This window comes from Chironomus tepperi, unplaced genomic scaffold (assembly GCF_022539635.2).
Source record: "Chironomus tepperi strain 1889 unplaced genomic scaffold, CSIRO-AGI_Ctep_v1 contig_8, whole genome shotgun sequence".
Taxonomy (NCBI): domain Eukaryota; kingdom Metazoa; phylum Arthropoda; class Insecta; order Diptera; family Chironomidae; genus Chironomus; species Chironomus tepperi.
In genome coordinates, this window is record NW_027226130.1 from 1,223,359 (window position 1) to 1,250,361 (window position 27,003).

General features: G+C 31.5%; 8 protein-coding genes across 10 annotated transcripts in view; 1 reads left to right on the forward strand and 7 right to left on the reverse strand.

Moving 5' to 3' along the window:
- LOC139100554 (progestin and adipoQ receptor family member 4) overlaps window positions 1-5,076 on the reverse strand; it is a 46,938-nt gene extending 41,862 nt beyond the window's left edge. Inside the window, exon 1 of one of the 3 annotated variants that reach the window (XM_070653199.1) lies at window positions 4,644-5,076. The gene's annotated coding sequence lies outside the window, so the exon portion shown is untranslated. Of the gene's footprint in view, window positions 1-4,510 lie in introns of all 3 variants that reach the window. The other 2 variants (XM_070653184.1, XM_070653192.1) reach the window with 2 other exon arrangements.
- A 1,539-nt stretch (window positions 5,077-6,615) lies between these two features.
- Window positions 6,616-7,820, reverse strand: Polr3F (RNA polymerase III subunit F). Its single transcript, XM_070654009.1, has 2 exons — window positions 7,688-7,820; window positions 6,616-7,562 (listed from the first exon to the last, which is right to left on the reverse strand). The coding sequence occupies exon 2, from the start codon at window positions 7,537-7,539 to the stop codon at window positions 6,652-6,654; it is 888 nt and encodes a 295-aa protein (XP_070510110.1). The 5' UTR covers window positions 7,540-7,562; window positions 7,688-7,820; the 3' UTR covers window positions 6,616-6,651.
- A 566-nt stretch (window positions 7,821-8,386) lies between these two features.
- Window positions 8,387-10,259, reverse strand: Rpt2 (26S proteasome regulatory subunit Rpt2). The gene is made up of 3 exons (XM_070653974.1): window positions 10,148-10,259; window positions 9,591-10,017; window positions 8,387-9,359 (listed from the first exon to the last, which is right to left on the reverse strand). The coding sequence occupies exons 1-3, from the start codon at window positions 10,148-10,150 to the stop codon at window positions 8,476-8,478; spliced, it is 1,314 nt and encodes a 437-aa protein (XP_070510075.1). The 5' UTR covers window positions 10,151-10,259; the 3' UTR covers window positions 8,387-8,475.
- Window positions 10,260-10,370: 111 nt separating this feature from the next.
- LOC139085562 (zinc finger protein-like 1 homolog) lies at window positions 10,371-11,621 on the forward strand. Its single transcript, XM_070633643.1, has 4 exons — window positions 10,371-10,544; window positions 10,618-10,923; window positions 10,977-11,272; window positions 11,333-11,621. The coding sequence occupies exons 1-4, from the start codon at window positions 10,443-10,445 to the stop codon at window positions 11,484-11,486; spliced, it is 858 nt and encodes a 285-aa protein (XP_070489744.1). The 5' UTR covers window positions 10,371-10,442; the 3' UTR covers window positions 11,487-11,621.
- Window positions 11,622-12,444: 823 nt separating this feature from the next.
- LOC139100287 (decapping and exoribonuclease protein Rai1-like) lies at window positions 12,445-13,539 on the reverse strand. The gene has a single exon (XM_070652918.1). It carries the CDS (start codon window positions 13,537-13,539, stop codon window positions 12,445-12,447), a length of 1,095 nt encoding a protein of 364 aa, XP_070509019.1.
- A 220-nt stretch (window positions 13,540-13,759) lies between these two features.
- On the reverse strand, window positions 13,760-15,156 carry LOC139101106 (decapping and exoribonuclease protein Rai1-like). The gene has a single exon (XM_070653986.1). It carries the CDS (start codon window positions 15,025-15,027, stop codon window positions 13,945-13,947), a length of 1,083 nt encoding a protein of 360 aa, XP_070510087.1. The 5' UTR covers window positions 15,028-15,156; the 3' UTR covers window positions 13,760-13,944.
- On the reverse strand, window positions 15,088-17,237 carry LOC139101117 (decapping and exoribonuclease protein-like). Its single transcript, XM_070653997.1, has one exon. The coding sequence runs from the start codon at window positions 17,223-17,225 to the stop codon at window positions 16,218-16,220; it is 1,008 nt and encodes a 335-aa protein (XP_070510098.1). The 5' UTR covers window positions 17,226-17,237; the 3' UTR covers window positions 15,088-16,217.
- A 6,845-nt stretch (window positions 17,238-24,082) lies between these two features.
- ChT (choline transporter) overlaps window positions 24,083-27,003 on the reverse strand; it is a 39,428-nt gene continuing 36,507 nt past the window's right edge. The window contains exons 7-11 of the mRNA XM_070653108.1: window positions 26,629-26,950; window positions 26,524-26,566; window positions 25,562-25,791; window positions 25,360-25,474; window positions 24,083-25,295 (exon numbers count right to left, since the gene is read on the reverse strand). Of these exons, the coding sequence (XP_070509209.1) occupies window positions 25,077-25,295; window positions 25,360-25,474; window positions 25,562-25,791; window positions 26,524-26,566; window positions 26,629-26,950 (929 nt within the window). The 3' untranslated portion in view covers window positions 24,083-25,076. The remainder of the gene's footprint in view (window positions 25,296-25,359; window positions 25,475-25,561; window positions 25,792-26,523; window positions 26,567-26,628; window positions 26,951-27,003) is intronic.

Sequence of the window (27,003 nt, forward strand, 5' to 3'; positions counted from 1 at the left end):
GATGTGTTTGGGGGTTTTCGTAAGTTACGTCTATCGAAAACTCACACAATTTTGATAGACGAAATTGACTCAGATTTTGTATTGAAAAGTCGACTCAAATTGACTCTACTCATTAAATAATTGCCATGTGGTTGCCATGCGGTTTGCCACGTGGTCGCCACGTGGACACCATTTGACCGTCATGTTCCGATCGGAAAAAACTAGCCATTTTCCCCAAAAGCTTGCCTTGTTATCCTTTTTTAAGACACTCCCCACTTCTCAAATTGACCTATATTTTCGGATGTTGGCACTTAACCTTAAATTCCCGATATCACTTCTGAACGACGTCCTTAAAAACACCAATTTGTGATTTGGTTCCGTAAACATTAAGGTCAATTTTTAATGTTTTTCTCCATATGAACTCGTATGGAACAGCTCAAGATAAATAATTCAAGTTTGAATCATATACAGCATACAACATGTATATGGAAGGGATAGTTTTCAATTATTTATAAAGATAACAACATAAAGAGTAATTATGAAAAGTTTTTCGTTCAAAAAGGTCATTTTATGAATAAAATAGAGCAGATAAAGTTGTGACTTGTGTATTTTTATAGCGCAAAAAGGAAGCATTGGAAAATTTTAGAAAAATTTCATTATTTTTGTTCAAAATTTCATTGTTTTTGTTCAAAATTGAAACTTTTTTTTTGTTTAAATATTTTCAAATCAAATAAAAGCACTCAATTTTGAGCTTAAAACTCATTTTTATGACTGTTTGTCAATCAAATATCCATTAAGTGTCCAAAAAGGCCACTTCTAACCGCATGGGAAAGCTTAAAAATTTATTATGTGTTTTTCCTTGTTTTTAACAATATTTGCGATTACTTTGAAATGAAATTGTTCGTTTGCTCTGTTTGTTTATCCTTTTCACACAGACAACTCTTGTATAAAAGCTATTAAAAGCTTCAACTTACTCAAATAACCATTTGAAATTTGATTCTTATTCAGTAAAAATGAGATTTCTTCTGGAAAAGTTGAATAAACTTTAAAGTACTCGGAAAAATGTGATAAATTGAGTTACAGAACAGAGTTATTGATGGATAAACATCAATTTTTGCATCGCTTAGTTAGCTTTGAAATTGTTTGGATATTTCGTTGTGAATAATTTAAAGTTCAATCATTTTGAAAATTTGTCAACAATTTACATAACAAAGGAATGATAATTTGGTTGTTGATAGAGTTTTTGAATTATAAAGGACTTCTGTTGATTGGTAAAACTGTGAATATGAAGAAATTGTGTTTTTGGTCAATTATTCTTTGAGTTTGTCAATAATTTCCATTAATTATAAATTAGTTTGTTTGGTTCTAGTTTTGAAACCAATTTTCAGTCAAGAAACTGAATAATTAAGTTGAAGTTCAACTATAACTTGTAAATGAAGGAACTTATAAGTCACTAAATAATAACTGGACGAAGATAAAGATTAATTTGATCGATTAATTGATGATTGAAAACAAACTAAAGTATGAAGGGGTCAGCAACTACGAAAGGGGAGAATCAACTATTTTATTCTAGTTTAAAATACAATTCAAATATTAAATGACAGTTGATATGTTCTTAACAATTTAACTCAAAAATAAACATACTTAAAATCAGAAATGACGGCAAATGACATTTGAGAAGAAAATTTACAAAATTTGACAGTTTTCTCTCGAAAATGTTGTCTTAAATCACCTTGAAGCATCAAAAGTGATTGACAAAATGTAAAATTATCCTGTGTATACACAAAATACTTAAAAAATTGTTGTGTCACGTTTAAACTTTGACTAAATTTCACGTATCAAGCTGACATACATTCCCAAAACAGAAATAAAACTTGTTTTTCAAAGATTATGTAAAGAAAATTGCTCACAAAAAAATAAAAATTGTGTTTCCATGCACTTATGCACGATTATTTGCCAATTCTATTTTCCGATTTGCTGCATTTATATTTTGGTATGAACCTTTTTTTGCTGTAAATGTCGATTTTTTTGTTCTGTTTGAAGAACTTCATTTTTTTTTTGTGTTTTACCTTCCTTTAATCAGATTTCTGTTTCATGTAATAAAAAAAGAGGCAAAAAATCGCTGACCCAACAAATACAAAAAAGTACATGTATTAACAGCATTTTTACACGCAGCTCGATTCGTCTGGCAGGTTACTGTTTTCTCTAGGAAGGCATAACAGTAAAAATATTGTGAATGAAAGCTTGTCACCAGAGTTGCAAAACAGGCATCTGTGACAGGCAAAAACCGTACAAATTCTTGATAATTTGATTAGATTGTCGAAAAATTCGAACTTTTCGAACCCAACTTATTTTAAAATAAAAATTTACGTTACGAGCAAAAATTGAAGTAACGGTCAAAAAAAATTTGAATTTTAACCACAATATTTTTTTGAAAAAAATTGACGGTCGTTTTTGAGACAGCCACACTCTGAATTTTGTAAGAAAAACCATATAAATTATCAAGAATTTGTACGGTTTTTAACTGTGTTTTGCAACTCTGCTTGTCCCCTCCGCCCAAAATGCGAGAAGAAAACGAATCGTCCCTGCAGAATTTTTTTTCTTTCTCTTCGCGAAAGTTCTGTCTGTGTATATGGACTATAGAGTATATACGTATACATACTGATGTTAGCATAGACTAGCGAATTTATTTTATTCTTTCTCAGCAAAAGTTTCATTTTATTCTCTTAAGTTTTATCATTTTGGCAAACTAAAATGTTGGAGGTAGGGGTTATGAGAATTTTGGGTGTAGATTACAGATAGTAAGGAAAAAGCTCGAAATTCGAGAATTGTTTTCGAAATCATTTATTTATTTAATGGTGCTTGTCTGATTGAATGAATGAATTGGCATTATGAATGCAAAATTGAAATTCCTTGAATTTAATTCAGTTTAAAGTTCAGTTCAGTTGACTGAATTTCTTGGAATTTTGTAACTGGATGCGGATATCAAATTAAATTAAATGTTATTTGGAATGAAAAATTAAACTTTAAATTGACAGCTTTTAATTACTTTCAACTCATTCTTAGCAGAATGATTCTAATTTACAGCTTATTAGGAACCAGATATTGAAATCCTGTCAATAATTCCATCGAATTAATCTCAAAATACCCCAAAGCATCTGAAATTTTCATCTCTGAGAAATATTTCTATTTTTATAGGCATTATTTATGTAACAAAATCATTTTAATCATCAAAATCAGAAGAAAACTTAAATATAAACAATTGAAATCGAGCAACATCTTTTGTTTTTCTTAATTTATTATTTTAATCTGTCTTAAACCAATCAAGCTAATTCAACAAAATGATTGTTTTATCAGATATTTTAGATTGTTTCTTATTTCTTTACGATAACAATAATATTTAGACTTTTGATGCTTCAGTTAACACTTTAAATTGGGTGAAATAGATGCTATGGTTATATTTTTTGATATTTTCAAGACATTTTTAAGGCTTTAAGCTAACAGATTATATATTTTTAGAAGGTTATCGAGCAGAAATACTCGAAATTACTTACTTTAACCTGTTTGTTTCAAGGTAAAGGTAATATTGTGGAGCTAATAATTAAATTAAGGTATTTTTATCTATTTCTAGCCTTAAAAATGTATTTTAAGACAGTTTCCGAGTGAAAAGACTCAAAAACGACTTCCTTTAACCAGTTTCTTTCAAATTAAAGGTAATATTGTGTATCTAATAATTAAATTAAGGTATATTTTGATTTTTAAGCCTGAAAATTGTAATCTATTGTAAACAATAAAGAGGAAACTGTAACTTTCAAAAGATGCGAAAATTCAAAAATATTTTGACCGTTGGAATTTTTGACGCAAATTTCTAAAGTAAATATTCAATAAAAATGTTAAACTTAACAATTTTCACACTCGAATGTTTAGATAAGACAGTGAAATACTAGAAAATTGTTACCGCTGTCAACACTTGAGCAATTTTCAAAGGAAAAAAATCCCCGAAAAAAAAAACCTCAAATTTAAATAATCCGGAAGAAGATTAATTAAGTATGATAAAGTATTTCCCTCCACACACAAAAAAAAAAGAATTCGAAAATCTTTCTCATTTTCATTCGAAACACAAATGGGAACACTCACGGAACTAAGAATTTCGGGAAACTCTATTTATTGGAGCGGGCGAAAGAGAGAAAGAAAGTAAAGAAAAAAATAATAGGGAAGATAAAGAATGTGTGAGCGGTAGCGGAAAAGAGAAGGCATGAAAATGCAGAGGAAAGAAAAAATGACAGACAAATGCAATGGGCTTCATAGAAAGCACACTGACTGTATAATTATCAATTTAAAATATAATATCACACAACTTCATACTTAATGTGCATGTCAAGCTACACATCCAACTCAGATATTTAATCTTAATTCACAATTTATTTAAATTTATTTCATTCATGGAATTTTAATTTATAAAAAAAACTTTTAAGCACTGCAGCAATTTTCTTTTTCCTTGTTTTTCGTGAGAGTGAGCACACAGACTTACATAAAGATGAGAAAAACTTTTTTTTTTCACATTACTTAAATCATTTTCATTTCCTCTCCGATTTTATGAAGACTTTATGTAATTGACACAAGCACATTCAATGTAAAAAACACAAAACATTAAAGTTCTTTACTGTATTTTATGATTTCGTCAGGAAACAAGCCCTAGATTCCACAAATGCACTTTAAACCAAATCAATTTTCTTTACTTTTTTCACAGAAAATTAAAATTCTTTTCTTTTTTTTCCTCGCCAGACGTCTTGAACGCGTTGACCGACTCCTCTTGACGTTTTAGCGCAAATGAACGAGAGAAACTAGATATTGAAGAAAGTTTTTTTTTTTTTTGCGAATCGTTCCAGACACAAGTCTTGTGGAAGTCAGTGGAAAGCTCAATTTGGTTGGGAAATGGAGGAGGGAAACAAAAAAGTCATTGGAAGTAATAAAAAAAAGGAAAATTATCACGTGTAGTTTCACTTTTTTTCTTCCTCTTTTGTATGGAGGGTATGGTTCATGTTAGTCAATGAAATATGTGCTTTGCAAAAAAAAAAAAGGTTTCGTTGGTCGTTAATTGCTGTTGCCAACTGTGCTGAATTGACTGCTTTTGGGAATTATTTTTTTACATCATTAATGACTGATTTATTTAGTCCCAAATAATTAACCCAAATTTATAGAAATTGAGGAGTTGAAAAGTCATGAATTATCAACGGACTTTTAAAATTCAAATTTTAAAGCATTTCATCTTTCATGAAATATCAACGAACTTTTAAAATTCAAATTTAAAAGAAAAAATGCCATCAACGGACTTTTAAAATTCAAATTTTAAATAATTTAAAACGTCATTAAAAATCAACGGACTTTAAAAATTCAAATTTTAAACAATTCAAATGCCAAAATATCAACGGACTTTTAGAATTCAAATTTTAAAATGCATTAACGGACTTTTAAAATTCAAATTTTAAAGTTAAGAATCAACGTAATTCATTTGAAGCATTGAAAATGTTTTACCAACTGACTTTTTAAATTCAAATTTTAAAGCATTACAAATGTCATAAAATATCAACGGTTTTTTTAAATTCAAATTTTAAAGCAAAAAACGTCATGAAAAATTAACAAAATTTTAAAATTCAAACTATTAAGTAAATATTCATGAAAAATTACATTGTTAAAATTATTAAACATATGTAATTACAATTTTAAAGTAAAGCTGTACAAATGTTTTAAAATTGTAAGGTTTAAATTTTGAAAGTTTCAACAACTTAAAAATGAAACCCTACAAATGTTTATCAACCAAACCCCTTCAAATGTTTTCAATTTCCTTAAAAATTGTATTGTTCTGAAACATTTGAATATTTATTCACTGTTATTCACCCAAATTTTCATAATGCTGCATGAAAAAGTAAAAAAATCAATGAAAATATTCAAATCAGTACCTTTTATGTCCACCCATAAAATTAATTAATCTCTCCCCACCAAAAAGCCTTAATTTTCGCAAAAAACGCAATTTTCATTACCTCGTCCACTAATTAATCATAACTAATTATCATCAATGATGAGTTTTATGAGATATGAAGGATGGCGGTGACCCAACATTTACTTCCTCATAAGCGTGTGCTTCGTTAAAGTCATTATACTGATAATAAACGAGTTTAAAAGTCATAATATAATTAAGGATATCCAATTAAATCAACAGAACAATAGAAAAAAGTCATTGTAGCTGTTTAATTGACATGCAATTGTGATATTTGATTGAAAATTGCATGATAAGAGTTGTACATTAGCTGTATGTAGTGTCTATGGCTCATGATGACTGTCAAGTTTCAAGTATCAAGATCAGACAAGACAAGGAACTAATAAAAGTCATCAATATTTAAGAATGAGGAAGTAATCATAAATTATAAATCTAATTTACAGCATGGATCCCGTAATAATAATTCTATAGCCGACTAGTGGAAATCTACACTGTCCATAAAAAAAAAAATCGATAAAAAAGAAAGATCTTATCGAATAATCATGGAACAGCCAAAGCCATGTGATGAGCTTTCCATTGCGAGAGAGAACAATTTTCCCGGAATTAAAAAGTACATTAAATGTGCGCATGCCTGGATATAATTTTTTTGAGAGTATTTTTTTTTATTATTTTATTCATTCCAACCATTCGCTCATGTAAACACATGATTTCGGGGTAATACTTCCTACGTCGCTACAATGTTGAATGACGGGACAAATGCCGCAAGGATTTTGCACGATACCTTCTGCCGGTAGTAGTGTGTCTGTTGATTTATAGAGATATGATCCGTCTGTTTGTAGAATCCTTTGAGCTCGACCGTCATAAACTATTGTCTTTAAAATTGTCTCGAGATCTTCCTCAGTTAGTTCAATTTTACTAATTCCTAATTTCTTGATAAATTCCTGTACTTCTACGACGGTACACAATGACTTCATTTGGACTTCGTATGGACTTAATTTTAGCTTTTTTGCTTCTGCTCGTTTTTGTTGTAGAAACCTTAAGCACTGCTGATTTAATACATCTACAAATTCAGACTCAAAATCAGAATCCTGATACCAAGCACCGCCAGTTATAGATCTTGCTGGTTCCAATTCATATAGCATATAGACTTTCTTTTTACTAGCATTCACAGACTTTACAGCTTTAATAAGTTTTCTATTTTCGAGTGTTTTAAGGATTTTCGTTAGTGGTGTCATCATCAAGTTTGACTTTGTCCTTATCTCCTTTACCCAAATTCCTGTATTGCCGCCAGCCTCAATAATATTATAAATGATACGTTCATCATTATCCATATCAGCCGAGACTGTCGATTTCTTTGATGGATCCTTGTATCGATAGACAAGTGTACCTGAGTTGCCTTTAAGCACTTCCAGTGCTTGTGATTGAATTAATTTATTAACATTTTGAAGAATTTCTGCCGAAATTTCACCGAAACATGTCTTGATGTCGTCATTTGATATTCCACTTGGCTTACTCTTGGCTAATTCGATAATTCTTGCTCCAATAATTTCTGAATTGTCCATTTTTATATAGTTACTGGATCTCTCTGGAATTGAAAACAAAAATTTAGTTTGGTTATATTTTTGTTTACAATTTTATGTGTGAAAGAAATTACAATAATATTGAAATTCAATAAGTTCTCAGCTGTCTAATGTGATAAATTTAACATACCTTACGATGGAAGATAATACTACAGATGAATTGTTTGAAATCACAGCGAGAAACTATCAGAAATTGTCAAGAAACTTAGAAAAGGTAAATTTTGAAATTTTTTTCTGTAAAATTATTTTTTTTATATGTGTTGGTGAGGAGAAAACTAAATTCAAATTTAAAATAACCGTTATTTTTAGGAAGGATTTCGAGAAGGCAAAAGTGATGGAAGTGACACGACATTTCAAAAGTCATTCGATTCAGGGTATGAGGATGGATTTAAAATTGGATTTTGTCTCGGACGGAGGAAAGACAGTAAGGCAAAGCTTGGAAGATGTCAATTATGTGTAAATAAGCAGCTGTTGGAGAAATCTGAGGCTGAAGTTCGTGAAATTGTGAATAGAAATTATGAAAGTACATTAAAGGAACTACCAAACTGAATTATATTGTTAAGTGCACCTTCCTGATGTCTGCATGTTTTGTCCGTCCGTGTGTCGTTTGGTCTATTCTGTTTGATACTAATGATCAGAATCAGTAAGCATCAATCACTTCCGTTGCTGGATCTAAGTGTTAAACCTGTAAATTGACTCAATTAATGTCTACCGATAATTTCCAAAAAATAAATAAATATTGACAAAATTTGAATTTTTTTCAAACGTTAAATTTTCAAATAATTTAAAACCGTTATTTTTCAAAAGGAACCAAGTAAGGAAAATGCACTTTTCATCATGTTAATCTTGTTCATTTTTATTTATGCAATATGTGTGTGTTTAATTAATAAGGAAAAAAAAATGTAATAATTATTCTCTCTACAAGTATAAACCTTCTGGAGTTCCTTCCTTCTTACGATACAATACACTCTCCTTAGACTTCTTAAAATCTTCATTTGTTACTTTCATGCGACGCTCTCTCAACGCCATCAATCCAGCTTCAGTACAAATAGCTTTAATATCGGCACCTGACAAATCGTCTTTGGCCATAATTAATTCCGAGAGATTAACATCAGTAGCTAAAGTCATTTTATTTGTATGAATATTGAATATTCTACGTTTAGTCTTCTCATCAGGCAGTGGAAATTCAATCTTACGATCAATTCTACCAGGACGAATTAAGGCTGGATCAAGTGTTTCAATACGATTTGTTGCCATAATGACTTTAACATCACCACGAGAATCAAAACCGTCTAATTGATTGAGAAGTTCCAACATTGTACGTTGAATTTCACGTTCACCGCCTGAATTTGAGTCATAACGTTTCGTACCGACAGCATCAATTTCATCGATAAAAACTATAGATGGTGCATGCTCCTCAGCAACTCTAAACAATTCACGAACTAATTTCGGACCGTCACCTAAATATTTTTGAATCAATTCCGATCCAACGACACGTAAAAATGTTGCGGATGTTTGATTGGCAACGGCCTTGGCGAGAAGAGTTTTGCCAGTTCCTGGAGCACCATATAGAATAACTCCCTTTGGTGGTTTAATTCCCATTTCCTCATAATATTCGGGATGAGTCAATGGAAGTTCGACAGACTCCTTAATTTCTTGAATTTGTGTATCAAGACCACCAATGTCTGCATAAGTCTCTTGTGGGGCCTTTTCTAATTTCATCACAGTTACCATTGGATCTGTGTCATCGCTCAATACACCGACGACTGCATGAACTTTGTGATTCAATAAAACGGAACATCCTGAGGTTTGAAAAAATTGAAAATAGATATAATTAGTAAGTGTTATGACTTGCAATCGTATAGGAACAAAGAAAAATTATTTAAAATATATTTTCAGTAGGGTAGTTGGTGCTAGAAATCATCACTGATTCATCCAGACATTAGAAGTTGTCATCATTAAAAAATAACAATCCAGCCAACTGGATCTGATTAATAATAAATAAGATCCAGTAAGCTAGATTTCATATTTACCTGGTTCCAATTGATCCTTATCAACGAATGATAAAATGCTGACATAATGTTCACTTCCAACAGAGGTAGAGACAATAGCATGATTATCATCAATAATCTCCTCTAAATTACCAACAGACATTGGCGTTCCTCTCAAGTCATCAACTTTAGATCTTTCTTCCTCATTCTTCTCTTCCTGTGGCTTCAATCGCTCTTGATTACGAATAAATTCCTCTTCCATCAATAAATAATCCTTAATTCGCTCAAGCTTAAGGAGCTTCAGACGACAACGCGTGTGAGGAGTTACTTGTGGAAGTTTAAGTGCTGCATCTGGTCCCTTTTGCTTCCTCTTCTTTTTACCAACACGAGTTGGAATTGGTGGTTCATACTTTTTCTTCTTATCCTTATCATCCTTTTTGTCACCTCCGCCTGATGAGTGATTTTGACCCTAATATTTATGAATAATATACATAAAATTATTAATGAAAATATTTATGTTGAATTTCATATTAAAATTAATGTTTAACTGCTATTTTTTAATGAATTCCAGTAGATTTGATGATGATGAACGGACTTACCATGATTAATTAGTCTAAAAAGATGTATTTCTCACTATAATTAACAAATTGTTTGAATGAGATGTAAATTTTGCAAAATCACTTTGGGCTCGTTCAATAGTTACGGGACAGGGGAAATCTGTTGTAAATTTTTGAAAAATTTTCGTTATTTTTGTTACATCATAAGTTAACGACCCCTTTATACAACTTGTTTTAAACGGTTTTGTAAAATTTGAAATTACGTTGTAGATTTCTTGACTTTACTTCCAACGTCAATAAATAAAATCACGAATTTCTCATTAATTAATTAATTAAAATGGGTTTGTGCAAATGTCCTAAACGAGTTGTAAGCAATCTGTTTTGTTTTAGTCATCGAGTAACTGTGTGTGAGTCTTGTTTAGTGCTAAATCACAGAAAGGTAAGTAGACAAAAATTTTCAAATAAAAACACTTTAAAATTTTAATTAAATTAAATATTTTACCAATTTTCAGTGTGTTATACAGTCATACTTGCAATGGCTTAAAGATTCCGACTACGATTCAACATGTTCCTTATGTGGAACAGACTTAGAAAACGACGACTGTATTAGATTAATTTGCTACGATTTATTCCACAAAAAGTGTCTTGAAGACCGACAATCGGCACTGCCAGCAAATACAGCAGCACAGGGTCATCAATGTCCAAAATGTGATACATGCATTTTTCCATCATCAAATTACGTTTCACCAGTCGCTGATGCCTTGAGAATTTGGTTGTCACAGGTCAATTTTGGTAGAAATGAGATGAATTTACCAATGGTAAGTTGAGTATGCGGACGTAGACATATTTATGACACTATTTATATTTACAGTTTAGCGAAGAAAAGGAATTCAAGTCAGCTTCACGTGAGGATTTAGTAAGAGCTAATGGAACGTCAAGCAATAATCTAAATTCAACAGTCATGAACAATAAAGTGAATGTTGAGCAGACACAATATCATAGAACTAATGTCCCAGAGAAAGTATTTCGTCCAGAAAGTCCACATTCGGTTTTAAATATAGAATCGAGGCCTTTATTAAGAAGTGGACTTGATGGACGAAGTTCCGATCGTGACGACAATAAATATAAGCGAAAAACTCCACAAGAAATATTTTCGCGATGGTCAAGGTAGGCACAACATTAAACTTAATTAACAGCAGTTTTGTGATAATTTTTAATACATTTTAGACAATTCTATGCACCATCAGCACGACCACCTTGGCGTAAAAAGTGGTTCTTAGGCTTAATTGGATTCTTAATATTTATATCAATTATTTATCTAATGTATCATTTTGGACGGACCGAGAGTAACGAGCTTGATAATTTTCACTATGAGGAATGAGGACATGCTCGATGCATTTTTATAAAATAAAGTTATATATATTTTATGTTTTTTTGTATAAGTTTAGATCATTCCTTTTATTATGGATTTCAAAAAGTTACACTAAATATAATAAATAAACAAATAATAATGAAATTAACTATAGCTCATTCAATTATGACTAGAATCTAGTCTATTAAGTAATGTTAAATTCTACGAACCAAAGAAGGAAGGAAGGTGACTTATTCAAAAGCAGGTGCAACACAGAATTGTACCAGATTTCGAGAGAAGTCGATATTGGACGAAGAATCAAGATCAGCAGCATCCGTTGGGCTGGACATGTTCTCGAACAAGCTCTATTAATTGGAGCCTTTAAATCTGATTTCAAAGAAGGCAAACGATCACTAGGGCTTCCTAAGAACTCATGAAAAGATGCTGTCGATAGTAATGCACTCGGCATCGGTAATTAGCAAGCGGTTACCAATGGTTGGTAAGCTCATATAGATGAAGTTAAAACACAACATGACAAAATCGTACATCAAAATGATTGCCAGGATTACATACATGACTTAAATATGTGACGTCAGTCATTTATAAGCGGAGCTAGCTCTATGAAAATTTTCAATGCATGTGTCAAGTCTGTACTGCTTTATGGTTGCGAATTCTGGTTCGGACCTTTAGACATCCAGCAAAAACTTCAAGTTTCTGTAAAAAGCTTCTTTAGACGGATTCTCAGAATCTGGTGGACTAGGGATCTACTGGAATCTCTATCGAGTCAAGTTCTGTTGAGAAAAACTGGTCAGGAAGACATTGATCGACAGTTAGTTGTCAAAACTGAGAATTTGATTCGGTCAGCAATAAAGTCAATTTGAAAGATTATTGTATCAATTAGTCTCCAATTCTAAGGTTCCAGTAGGTAAGTAACTTTACTACACAAACATCAAAACGCGATTCCTTTCTTATTAGGCTTAAAGCTTGTTTATAAATGAAATGAAATCTTCGTTAAGAAATTCTCGATCTTCAAGAATATTTGGAAACATTGGAAATTGATTCTTCCAATCGTAAACGTTTCTTTCCATTCATAGCGAAAGACTGTTCTTGGATCGTCAATGTCTTCCATGTCCTTTTTGACATTCCTCAAAAATTCACTTAATCGACTCAAACAGACATTTTTATTCCAAAATTTGTGTGATTTTTCAGGTTCGTCCAAAGAATTGACATCAATTTCCTCGATTGTCTTGACAATATCATCGGAATTACGTTTTCCAAGGTAAATTGTATCAATTGATGCAATTGATGATTGGCACCACCAGTGTAATTTTTTGTAGTCTCTAAAATAAGCTTTATAATGTCTGGATTTGTCTAATCTTGACTTTATTTCAATTAATTTTGAGTTTCTTAGGTCATCCAATGATTTTATAGGAACCTCGCTGACAACTGCATCACATTCCATGCCAAAAAGTATTTTGAGATTATCAATTTCTCTTGACATCACAACACAAAATTCAGAATCTGATGATTCGAGGTCATCGACTGATTCCCTTTTAGGATCAGACGTAACTATGCAATTTTCAAATATTGTCAAGTAATCTATTGGCTCTAGGATGCAATCTGTGATTAAAGCTAAATAAATGGTTCCTTTTAGCTTAACAGCTTCTATTATCCAGCCTTGATGACAGTAGAAAGATGCCAGGACATGCCTTAAAGCTCCACGAAAGCACACAAAATCAGCATCAATTTTGCTATTTTTAATGAAATTTTCAGAATTATTTTGAATGAATCTTGTCAAATTATTGAGTCTATCTAGATAGTTGTGAGTGTTTGGATCACTGCCTTTAATTGTCATGTTTTTGTATATTTCCTTCAAATCAAAATTCACATTTTGTGGAGTTTTCCAATATTTTTGCTTCAGATATTTTAAGGCACTCATGTCATTTTTAAAGTTTCCATTCCGATCGATTGAAAATGCACCGACGATAGCTGAATCTTCTATTTTAACATCTTGGATTGAACTTTCCAGCAACTTTTGATTTTGCTTTTTGTTTCTTTGTAATCTTCTACGTTTTTCAGCCATTTCGAATTATTTTCAGCTTGAAATTCAATATGAAATGCATAAAACGAAGTAAACATAGACGCGATTGCTTGATTTTGCACTTTTACAATAACGATATCAGTTTAGCAAATAGAAATCATACAAATAAATTATATCTTATCAGTCTGAAATCGAAATAAAATTATTTCCTGGAAGAAAGGCTATAAGCATGATTAGGGCACATTTTTGGACGTACAACTTACTTTATTGTATTAAAAAATAGTTATTGAGGTTATGTACATTACTAAAGAACAGACCTCGAAGTCGACTCCAATTTAATATAGAGTCTAGTCGACTGTTAGGTAATTAGAACTCGAAGTCTGTTCGGATTTTGCATGTAAATATTGATTCGATTCCATATAAGATTTGAATTCTGAGTATGAGCATTTAATTGTACTTAAGATTATTAATAAATGAAATATAATCACAAGATAAAAATTCTTCATTTTGATGCTGATCAGCCCAAACAGGAAAATCATTTTGAGGTCCTTTTTTTAAACGCTCTTTCCATTCATAGCAAAAGACTGTGCATGGATCATCAACATCACTCATATCTGTTTTGATATGTCGTAACCATTCTCTTAATCGCTTCAAGCAGACATCTTTATCCCAGAATTTAGCTGAATGTTCAGGTTCTTCTAGAGATTTCACGTATAATTTCTCAATTCTTTTGACAACATCTTGATCATCGCGCTTTCCAAGATAAATTATGTCAATTGATGGAATAAAAGATTGACACCAAAAATCTAATTTTCTATGATCATGAAATGTCTTTACGTAATGAACATCCTTATCGAATCTTGTTTTAATTTCAATTAACTTTGATAATTCTAATTTATTAATGGAATCAACAACATCTTCACTTATTATTCCATCACATTCAGCAGCAAAAAGTATCTTCAATCCATTTAATTCTCTTTTAATAACAACATTAAATTCATCTTTTTTAATAGACGATGACTCATCATTTGGATTTGATGTTAATACACAACTTTCAAAGATTGTTAAATGTATTGGAGGTTGTTCCTTTACAGTTTTTAATGCTAAATAAATTGTTCCTTTTAATTTAACAGCTTCTAATGTAAATCCTTGACAATTGTAAACAGATCCTAAAAGCCATGTTAAGACACCACGAAAACACACAAAATCAGCATCGATCTTTCTATTTTTGATGATATTTTCAGGATTTTTCTGAATAAACTTTGTAAACAGATTAAGTCTCTCTAGATAATTATGCGGTTTACTGTCTGTCAATTCCATATTATTGCATATTTCCTTTAAGTTGATATTTACATCTTGTGGTGTTGTCCAATATGACTTCTTTAGGTACTTTAAGGCACTCATGTCATTTTTAAATTCTCTATTTTCATCTGTCGAGTATGCACCAACGATAACTGAATCTCCTAACTCTATTTCCTGTTCATCAAGTGTCAATTTTGTTGATTTTTTGTTCTGTTTTCTTCTAGCCATTCTTACTTAACGATTCACTTGATGATATTCAACATTTGAAGTTATAAACAACAAAATTCATTAAAATATAAGCTATGTCTGTATTGATCAATAGCTGAATTAAGACTAAACAATGCTTATACAACAAAAATTATGTGCCATGCATACAACTTTAATATTCATATCCATTCGTGTGGATTTATCGCAATTCTTCAAATGGAGCACTTAATAATACACTTTGTATGACTAACTGGCTAAGAGACGAGATCTCGGCAATCAGACATCGTAGAAAGTTCGAGTTTGAAGCATTAACTCTGATCAGTCAATTTACGGTTGATCTAGAAGCGCAAAGCCATCACTGGACACTATAATTAGTGATTTTTCATTTTAAAAACAAAAAAAAAAAACATTTTGAAGCGTTGCTTTCAATAAATTCAAATTTTTAGCAGCCGTTAGAAAATTTAAATTCTAAAAATCCGTTATATGATAAAATTTTTTATCAAGATTTGCAAGTGGTTTTGTGTTTATTTATTAACCGATTACTGATCACTGGGACAGAAATGCGCTGAAGACGCTCGATAAAGTTGAGTTCTTTTGTATTTTATGTTGTTAAAATAGAATATGAATCAGTATATCTGGTTTTTTGAGCGACACAAATGAATAAGGCTCCGCTAAATCTCTTAAATTTATGCCAAATAGAAGCTGTCTTCGTGTGGCGTCCATAAAGCTTTCAAAATTTAAGCGACTTCCATTTGAGGTTAATTAAAGAAGTTTAGCGAAGCCTTTAAAGTTCCGTGGAGGAGTCTTCTTAATTTATGTTGCTCGGGATGATATCACAAACTATATTCTTAACACTTTATTGACCAATACAATTTATGTCGAAATAATCATTAAAAGTTTGGGATGGTCTTATCAAGAACTGACAATCTCAATATTTAATATTTAAGCTATTGTCAAAATTCAGCAAACTCAATTTACATTCTAGAAGTCATTTAAATCAGGTTTAATCAATCTGAAATAGTGTTGTCCAAACTGTGTGCCGCAGCACACTAGTGCAGTTCCGGCCATAATTTACCATCAAATTGTGCCTTGGGATAAAAAAATTTTGGACAACATAAGTCTAGAAAATCTATAAACTTCTGTTTACATTTCGAATCGTTGATCTATTGCTTCTCAAATTTACTACACAGCCTACTACAAATTACTTAAATTTAAATCAAATCATTCATAAAATTAACATAATTATCAGAAAGAAACACATCATTTTTATCCAAATAAGCATCGACTTTCATTTGTTTCTGATTCCATTTGAAGCAATAAACTTTTTTTGGATCATCGACATCTTTCATCTTTCCTTTAATTTCGATCAGAAACTTCTTCAAGAACTTAAGACAATTATTTCTCTTTGTACTGTCTTCAAGTTCTTTCAAATTGACAGCTTTGATGCCAGTGACAAATCCTCTAGAGTCACGAAGTCCAACATGAATTTGATCAATTGCAGCAATGTACGATTGACACCACCAGCCAAGTTTTGTATAATCATTCATTGGTGTTCCTTTATCAAAAAAAGTTTTAACTTCAACAAGCTTTGATTTCTTTAAATCATCTAATGAATTAACTTTGTTGCCATCAACTCCATCACTTTCAATTCCAAATAAAATTTTAATTGAATTGTCGATTGTTCTTGACATGAGAATGCAAAATTCTTCATTTTCATTGACTGTTTCAGACTTTCCTTTTGGATTGTCTTCGGGATCTGATGACAGGATGTAGCTTTCAAATTTAAATCCATATTGATATGATTTATCATCAACTTTCAAATTTACTTTATAATCATTAAAATTTGTCTCAATTATAAAGTAAATTGTACCTTTAAACTTGACAGCCTTAACTATCCAATTCGGATATTTACTATAAGGTGTCATCATCAAATTCTTTAAAGCTCCACGAAAACAAACGAAATCAGCATCAATAATTCTATTTTTCATGACATTTTCGGAATTATCCATGATGTAACTTGTCATTTGCTTGATTCTTTCCATAGTGTCATACTTTTTGTCTTTATCTTTGTAATTGCCTTCATTTAAATTGATGGAATTTTTCTTGAAATTTGGAATTTTTAGATACTTTAAAGCACTCAAGTCATTCTTATATTTTCTATCTCCATCCAATGAATATGCGCCAATTATTACGGGATCACTTAATGTAACATTTGACATTTTTGATCTTTTCCTTCCTAAATCAAACGATCAAATGAAATTGAAAATGCTTACTACAATTTGATTGTATTTGTATGCAATTTTGAGTGTGACTATGTGTGATTTAGAATCTGCACGTACAGTATTAAATGAAATCATCTTTTGGAAATATGAAGTATTTGTTATGTTATGACTAATTGTTGTTTACATTCGCAGTCAATTTCTTTAAATAAAGACTTTTGTTCTGTTTATTTACAATGTATTCTGAGAATTTATACTGATTAAATTCATAACAATCGAAGTACTCAGAACAGAATTTAAATGATATCAGTAAATATATTTTATTGTTATTGGTTTGTAATTACAGAGCTATTAATAGGAATGAGAAGTATTGACTTTAATAATATTTTTAAAATTCCATCCGAGCGGGACCAAGAATCACTCGTTGTCGCGGCCAAATCACACTTTTAAACATCAATTATTTGTTCGTCAATTGATTTTGCATAAGTTTTTAAATTTAAGTATGACTGACTATGCCTAACTTGTGTAGATCGGGTAAATTGTTATTGTATAACTTAAGTTATCTATTGCGCATTTACTAAATATATTGCATTAATCACAATATTTATAATAATATTCTGAGTCATTCAATGTATAACATGAGTTTAAAAACGACTGTTAATTTTTTTCAAAAAAATTAACTCAAACATTAGATTTTAAATGAATAAGGTTACGGTTGAGGTCTGATTAACGACATTTATAATCCAATGTTGAAATATGAAAAGTTTCGTCATTTTTGCGTTGTAATCTGATGGTTTTATCTCTTATCCTTCTGGAAGAGTTCACTTTAGTGGTCAAATGACTCCCAACATCGTTGAATCCAATGTTTTCTTATCATCTATGCTGAAAAAAGACATTTTCTAATTGAAAACACAACGAATGCTAATTGAATTGTTTTTGTTTGTATAATAATACATTTTTATTTTCATTCTCTCATATTTTACTTCCATTTCTCCATTTTTTTAACATTTTTATTATTTATTTACTTTGATAATTTCTCATCTTTCTTCTTATTTGACGATATCATTTCCGTTTTTTTTCTAAGAGAATGTGGAATGTGTGTATTTTTGAGAATGTGAACAACAAGTGATATTTGATATGTATTTTTTCTCTTATGAATGGATAGGAAGGAGGAAGGGATGTAAATAAATTACTCTTGATAGCACGAGAGAAATGAGAATTGATAGAAACAGTAGAATCCTCAGTAATACAAGATTGATTAAACGTCATGTTGTTGAAATAACAAAGGAATTAGATGATGGAGAATGAAATGAATTTGAGGAGAATGAGCTTCAAGGTGTAACATTCTAGTTACATCTGAAATTCAAGATTTAAAGATCTTGACATCAATTTTGCAATATCAAATATGCATCAAAGGTCAGTGAACAGTATTCGATGTGCTGGATAAGTTATTAAGAGATCTGTAGAAGTTCCATTGATTAAGGTTCTCAAATTTGACTTTCTAGATGGTAAAAGAGCTCGTGGACGACGAAAGAACAGTTGGAAGGAAGCTGATAGAGATAGTGTTGCATCTGCCGATCGATAGCCAATTCAAGCAACACCTATGGAAGGTCATGAATCACAATTGATCTGTAGAACCAACGAAGTAAATAAGCATCAAAGTTCAATATCATTTAAATATATCCTACAATCTCACAGTTATTATAGACTCGTCCATTCAACTCTTACTTACTTACTTCGCTGCCCATACAGATCATCTGCGATCCAAGGTTTCTCTCAGTTGGCGTTTAAAACTTTCTATCGCTGGTTGTCTTGTGCCAATTATCAATACCTTCACTGCCAACGAATTCTTTTAACGCAAATTGGCAAAATGGCAGTTAGTCGTCACTTGACTATGCTTTCTCGCTATCTATTTCCCGGGAAATCCCGAAAATTTCAATCCCGAAAATTTATCGGGACCAGGATTTCAAGAAAGCATACAATTGACTGTTTAAATATGCACTACCGTCAGAGTTGCAATCTGTGTAAGGTCAACGGAAACAGTCTGTATATAACAAATCGACGAGTGAAACCTGCGACAGGTTAGGTGTGTGACAGGTCAGGTATGCGACAGGTCAGGTATGAGACAGGTCAGCTCTGTGACAAGTCAGGTCTGTGACAAGTCAGTTATGAGACAGGTCAAAGAAATCCTGTGAACAGGTCATTTCTGGGACAGATCATCATTTGAAAGAGCCTGTCACCTCTACCTATGATCTATCATAGCAATTCTGACTCCCAACTCTGTCACAGTGTTGGACAATATTGTAGATCACATGAGAAAACTTTTAGCTATCAGATCTAGAACCCAGTTTATCGATAGACAGTTATGAAAATGGAGTAAGCAACACAACGTAGTCGTTAGGGTACGGATCCCTGATACGTGGACGATGTGACATAGAGTTGACCTGATGGCACCATGACAGACCTGATCCCTGTGTGAAGGTGTCCTGAAGACACCATGACAGTCGCCGTGCTATTCTTAGCATAGAAATGAAATACACCGTATTGTGCTGCTCAGGGTATGTATTACTGTGGATAAGGAACATGACAGGAGGTAATAACAATGAAAGGACCGAATATTCATAACAGTTTTTTAATGGAACGCAACATCATTCAATAATTAGATTAATAAATATATTTTTCCACTCTATCGTCAATATCGTCATTAATTTTATATTTTATATTCTTGGAAGGACACCATAAATTTCTTTCATGATATGTATTTCTTCATCTGTGGGGTTAAAATACGTTCTGTGACATCTAGAGCTTCTTTATATCTCTTTTTTTAAAATTCAAAAATTTTACACATTTAATGCAACTTTTTTTTTATTTCCCATCTTAAACTTCATCTTTGATATGTATGTATGTATATATATATATTTATATTATTTAATAATATCATTCGTTTCATTATTTTAACTTCTATTTCATCTCTTTTTTTGTGTCTGTGATTAAATTACGTCTAGATTCTAACAATAAATGATATGTATCGATTTCTCACTTCTTTTTATTACTTCTTTTACTTCTTTTAATTTGAATTTTTCATTATTTTACGTAATTTACCATCATTATATGGTGGTGATGCGTCTTGTTGTGTACTTGATTTGCTTATTCTTGTTTTTTTATTTTTTATTTTCTTATCGATGATAGTAATTCTAAAATGTTATTGATATGTACTTGTTTTGATAACACAGTAAGTAATGCATTTTCTTTTTTGAGGAAGTGATGACTTTTTGGGGGATTTTTATGATATTTTTGGATGAATTAACTTTTTCATTGATCATCAACTGATTAGCATTCAAAGATGATCAATGTTTCAAAATTTAACAATCCTGTTGACTTTATTACTTAGTTAAGTTAGGATAACTTGAATCTTATTTGCTTGATTTAATCAGAGTTGCATAACAGCCACTTGTCACAGGCAAAAACCGTACAATTTCTTAATAATGTGGACGGTTTTCTTACAAAACCATACAAATTATCAATAAATTGTACGGTTTTTGCTTGTGACAGGTGTCTGTTTTGCAACTCTGTATTCAATGATCCTGAAAAATGAAGCACAATCTCTTTTCGAGTCAATTACATTAAATTCAGCCCCGGAATTGATAACCCTAATATTGCCGAACTAAACATAATGAAGAATCTCAATCAGAGCTCGAAGATGCATCGAATTTTATATGGAGTCGAGTTCATTTGAGCCGACTTTTTCAAACCAAATCCGAGATCTAGAGAGCAAAGTTGCAAAACAGGCACCTGTGACAAAAAACATGTTACAAATTCTTGATAAAGATGGATTCTGTTGGGTAATAGACAATGTTTTCATCTAGTAATTTGTATGGTTTATGTTCTGTTGCTTGTTCTGCAACTATGCTGCTAAGAGACCATGCTCATTGCCTTGCTTGGGTATCTTGTATTTCATTTTTTGAGAACCCATCCTGTTTGAAGATTATTTTGCTAAGATCAAGAATTAAATAGACAATTGATAATGACAGTCAACTGACCGTGTAGGACTCGGTTTGATCATAAACATTGCAATTCCTTCTGATCCTTCAAAAAATCATCACTTCTGCAAACATTGCATCATTTAATTTGACTTTTACGTGGATATACTTTTATAACTTTACTTTGTTTCTAATATTTGTCTAAAAATCAGTTCTATTCAAAGCTTTTATAACTTTCATTTTGTTATATATATTAATTTTTATCGATATTTACTCCACTGCATTGAAACGATTATTATGTCTATTTATTATATCTCTTAAATAAAGAACTGATTGGTCATATAATCAATTGTACGGTAAGTGTAAATAAAGAATTTTTGTTTTTAATAAATAAAGATTATTCTCAGCCTAAATAATTCCTGCTATAATACATAAAATAAACATTCTGTCTTCTTTAACTTTATACTTTATAAATAGGCATCAACATTAACTTAATTTGTCTTGAAATTTATATTAATAATCTCTTTCTTTTTCATTCTCGCAATGTAAATAGCATATCCATTCTGGGTTTTTTGTGTAACATTCATAATTCATATTAAGAGGTATCTTTCTTTAAAATAAATATGATAACAATCACTTAGCATGCTGTTAAAGGAATTAAATGAAACTTTAATGGGAAAAATGTTTATTAGATTGTGGGATGTTGAAAGCTTTAATGGAATTAAGGTAGAATATAAAGTTTTTTGGGCGTCAATTGACCTTTTGAATTTTATGAGAGTTTATCCCATCAAATTTACATCCAAAAATGGCATTTGTTATTAAAATAACTTTTTAAATGTCAGCAGATGTTGATGACTAATCTGACACGATGTAGGTAGATGTGCCTATCGGAATAGCCTCAGGAATTAGGAATAACTCCGAACAGACAGTGAATATGTTCAAAAAATTGAGCATACTCAATTATATTGATTATATTGACTCAAACATTAAGGAAATACGTGGATAACGCGTAGAATTCTTGAATTCTAAGATTCAAGTTTACAATATGATAAAAACTAAGCTTCCAAGTGGCTCTTCGTTGAAAGACCATTACTGGAATCCAATTCCAACATTGTCTATAGTTGCCCAAGAGCTCTCAATACTCAATACTTAATGTGTCAATCAAAGAACTGAATGTAAATCAGCTGGACCTTTATTTTTCAATCAAATTTTACTTCCAACTTAAACAGTAAGTTATCACATAGCTCTAAGAACCATCCCGAGTTGACAAAATCACATTAATGACTAGTTCTAACGGTCTTTTGTCCTCTCGTGCATTCTTTGTACCCATTTTAATGACAATCTTGATTAATCGTCTGATTTATGTATAATTATTTTCCTATTCAAGTTTCATTTGTTTCTCTTAATCTTCTTATCTCTATTAAGTGATTAGCACCGTTTCAATTGCACTCTCGCGTCACATTTTTTCTTGGTATTTTTTTAATTTATTCCTTTTTTTTGCTATAAAGATTTCAATGAAACATGTAACAATTAAAACTTTTTTGCATAAAAATATGTATTCCTGTCAATTTTTGCTTTCATTCATGCTTACATTCATTTTGTAGCAGGAAGGACAACATCTGAGAGACGGGCAGAGATCGAAATAGACTCGAATTTTGTATGGAAAAGTTGACTCAAGTCGATTCGACTCCATACGAAATTTATCGACTTGGAACTCTGGAGTAGACTAATTATGTTATAACAAGTAGCTTTAATGCCTAGGTCTAAAGAGCATGCTTTCGAGAGCTTGCTTCTTTATTTATTATGCTCGCAAGTGTCACTCTCTTCCATTACTCTTGAGAGCAAACTCTTTGCCTGCTAGGATAGTTGATATCTTCTTCTAACGCATTTCCATCCACTCTGGTACTATCCTAACCTCACAAAAAGGGCCAAACCCTAATCATTAATTGAAATTATTTTGTAATTTCACATGGACATATCTTTGGACTGTTTTGTAGGTTAGGGTAGCACACTGGGAGATGAAGAAAACCCAGATTTGATGCCCATCCCTCAAAACCTTCCTGCTACAGCATTTCAAAGGTTAATAAAAATAAAACATTTACTTTGGATTGTTGTTTATTTAAAAATTCGTATATCATATTGCTGTAGGTGGAATCATGTGTGTAAAATTAACCTTTTCATTCAGATAAATTGGAACAAAAGTTCAAAAAGGTTGTAACTTAATGCCTTTCGGGATAAAACTCAGAGATGAATGAACAAAAAAATAAAATCTTTTTTGTATTTAGTTACTCTCATTATTTGAACAGTCGATAGAATTACAATTAGCCAACAACAAATTAATAATTTTTATGCTACTTTTTTTAACGGCAAGTTCATTCCGTCCGATTTCTTTTCAGTATTATTTAATATTTATATTCATTCTCACGATTTTTTTTTTTTTTGCTGCTCTAATTTAAAATCTTCTAATAAATTTAATACGCAAACATTTTTTGTCTAAATTGTAATCTTGCTCTGATTTCCTTGCTAAGACATGCGTTGCCCCATTCTTTTTCAATACTTTCATGTACCATTGATTTTTTTTTTTTGGATTATTCATTAACATAATTATATTGTGGATTCTTGTGTGTGTTACAAGTGAGTCTCGAATGGTTTAGGGTACATATTGCAACACCGATCAATTGGGTTCGTCGGCATGGGAAATTTTTCACATGTCCTTTTTCGAATTAGTGGAAACGCGGCTCACACCTCCCTTTGAAGGCTAGTAAGCATCAAAGAAGTCTTCCACTATAAACTGATCTATCTGGCGAATCCTCCCTCGTTAAACTCCCGATAGCCATGAGATATAAACAAATCTTAAGGTCTCTAATGTTTATTTTTTTTTTTTTACACACAGTAAGCATTCTCGATATCTTAATAAAGATACAAAACCTCTGAAAATGCTGAGTATATTTCAACGGTTTTTTAAAATTTGAATTAAATTCAAAACTACAGTTAGTTGATTTCCCCTTTTATAGTTGCTAGCCCCTTTCAAGTAATTAGTGTGTTTTCAAAATTCGAACAATAAACATCAAAAATTCATTTTTCTGTAGCTGTTCAGCATAAATTAGACTCAGTGTATACTTTACTAATAAGAAACTGCATTTACCAACGAATTACAACCGTTTTATGTCTTGTTAAACTTCAACATAAGCTCTGGTAAGTTTATTTAGATCCTGAACTCAACTCATGACTAGCTCATCAAATGACATAAACCATGATTTATCCATTAAATATCGGATAGACAGCAAGAATTTGAAGTTAAAAGTCAATTTGAAACTGTAAATAGATTTTACTGATCTATAAGATCAAGTTCAAACCCAAAACTAAATCAGAGAAGCCACAATTTTTGTTTTTAATACGATTAGAGTCATTAAAAGGAAGATAGACTTGTCATGGAGTGAATTTTATTCATTTTGCTGACTATTTTAAGGAATTTGATTGGTAAATTCCACTAAACTAGCCACAAACCTTGAATAAAATCCACATCCATTCATCTTCCAAAAACATATTAGATATCCCCCATAATTCCATAGTTAAATTAAAATAACATCTACTAATTTAAATTTGTTCCTTAATTGATTAAAATCGTCCTAAAATTAGTTTGATATGTATGATTTGATATGAATCTGTTTTTTCACTTTTTCATCATTAAGTTTGCATAAATATAATGTATATATAATCACTAAACATTTTTTCATTATGTATATATTTCATCTTCATTAATAATAATATATCCACTTTTTTTTAAATCTTTTTTTACTTTTTTAATGATATGTATCAGTTGCTTCTTTTTAAATCAGTTGAAATGAGTCCGTTGGACTTAGTTTCTATGTTAAAATGCTGTCGTGCCATGTCCACCAGGGACTTGAACATTGCTTATGGCTGCGGCAGCACTGCTCATTGCCATTTGTTGCATTTGTCTTTGTGCTTCCATTGCTGGTAAATCATCATCTGCTTCTAGTGCTGGATTTATTCGACCGTTGCGTTCATCCTTACCAACCATCGTTGCTGCACCGTACATTTTGCTCATTGCACCGGCCATCACACTCATCTTTGGGATTGGAAATGGAAAAATTGTTAGAAATAGTCAATAATGTGCTTAAAGCTCAACAAACCTGCTCTCCATCAATTTCAGATGGTTCATCAACTCGATGAACATCTTCTGGTACATTTACAACACATCTGAAGTAGTCATACTCAGGAGAAAGTCTTCCCGTTAGGAATAACCATCTAGGGAAATTAATATTGTTATTTAATAATCAAGAAGGCGTTGAAATTTCATTTTATTTTTTATTTAATATTTCACAACAAACTCACTTTGATAACCACGATATTCCAGCTAATGTAAATAAGCTCATCAACATTGCCATTGTACGGAATGGAAACAGTTGCTCTTGAGTTTCCTCATCATATCCGGGGAAATGAATGAGAGCTGGTAGACCGAGAATTGGCTCACCACCCGATAATCGTACGAAGAATGCAATCAAGTACGCTGATAAGCTTCCGTATGTATTACAATGGTGTTTAAAATGAACAACCATAAGAAGCTGAAAAAGGAAAAAAGACAATTTTAAATTAATTTGTATGCTGAATAGACAAAGAAGTCTTATATTATGCATAGACATAAACATAATAATGAAGACCGTCCGTTATGATCCGAACTTTTCTATTAAGATTGAAATTGGAAATTAAAGCTGTCAAGTTAGACGAAGTCTTTCATTCATAGTCAACTTGAATAGAAAATGATGCGTTTATGTTCATTTAATGTGAAAGAGGCTGACATTCCCAGAGGGACAATGTTCCTACAGTTATTTCGATGAAATGGCAATTTATCATGAAAACGAGACTGAAAGCTTCAATGATGTCTATCAATAGGATTCTAGATGGTAAAAATAGTCTATTTAAGGTTGATTGAAGAGCTTTTGTAGCTTAATTTAGGATGATTAAGGAGAAATCATGAATTAAGGCTATGATATCTTGTGATTTGAGTTAGATGATTGCCTGTTTTACTGTACTTGTTCTAACGAGGACTAAATCCAACACTGATGACTGCACATTACACATTGAGTCATTGTAATTTCAAGGGTAGACTAGTAGACATCGACAGAACTCAACCTCAATAAGTACAATCACCCCAAAATGCGCTCTATGCCTCATAACCTCAAAATGACATTTCAACACAAGACATTCATTATGCGCACATCAATGACAAGAGCCATAAACGAATATACATCCGAGTACCCTTAATGCCAACATAACAAGATAAGGTACACACTTACCTGTGGAAATAAGATGACATAAACAAGATCAGAGCACATGGACCTGTAAATATGATTATATATATTTTTAGAAATGCTTTATATCTTCACAATAAGTAGACATACCATAATCCATAAATTGATGGAATTGTCAGTGCCATGACTGTTGCTAAAATACCAACAACAATAATACCACCTCTCATAACCCATATAATTTCCATCTCAGATGCATGTGGTCTAAAAACAAGCTTGTATACATTTCGTGCAAACATTGATGCTGCTGATAATACTGATGAATCGGCTGAGGACATGACAGCTGCCGATACAGCACCCAATCCGAAGAATGATACGAAATCGGGTGTAAGATATTGTAATACCATTGGAAGGATCATGCTTGTCTCTTCGGCAGTTAATGGCCATGGGCCAGGATAGCCAGTCTCATTCCATGCTGAAAGGATGTAATTTATAAAAAATAATCTCATGATAGATATTTTTTGTCTT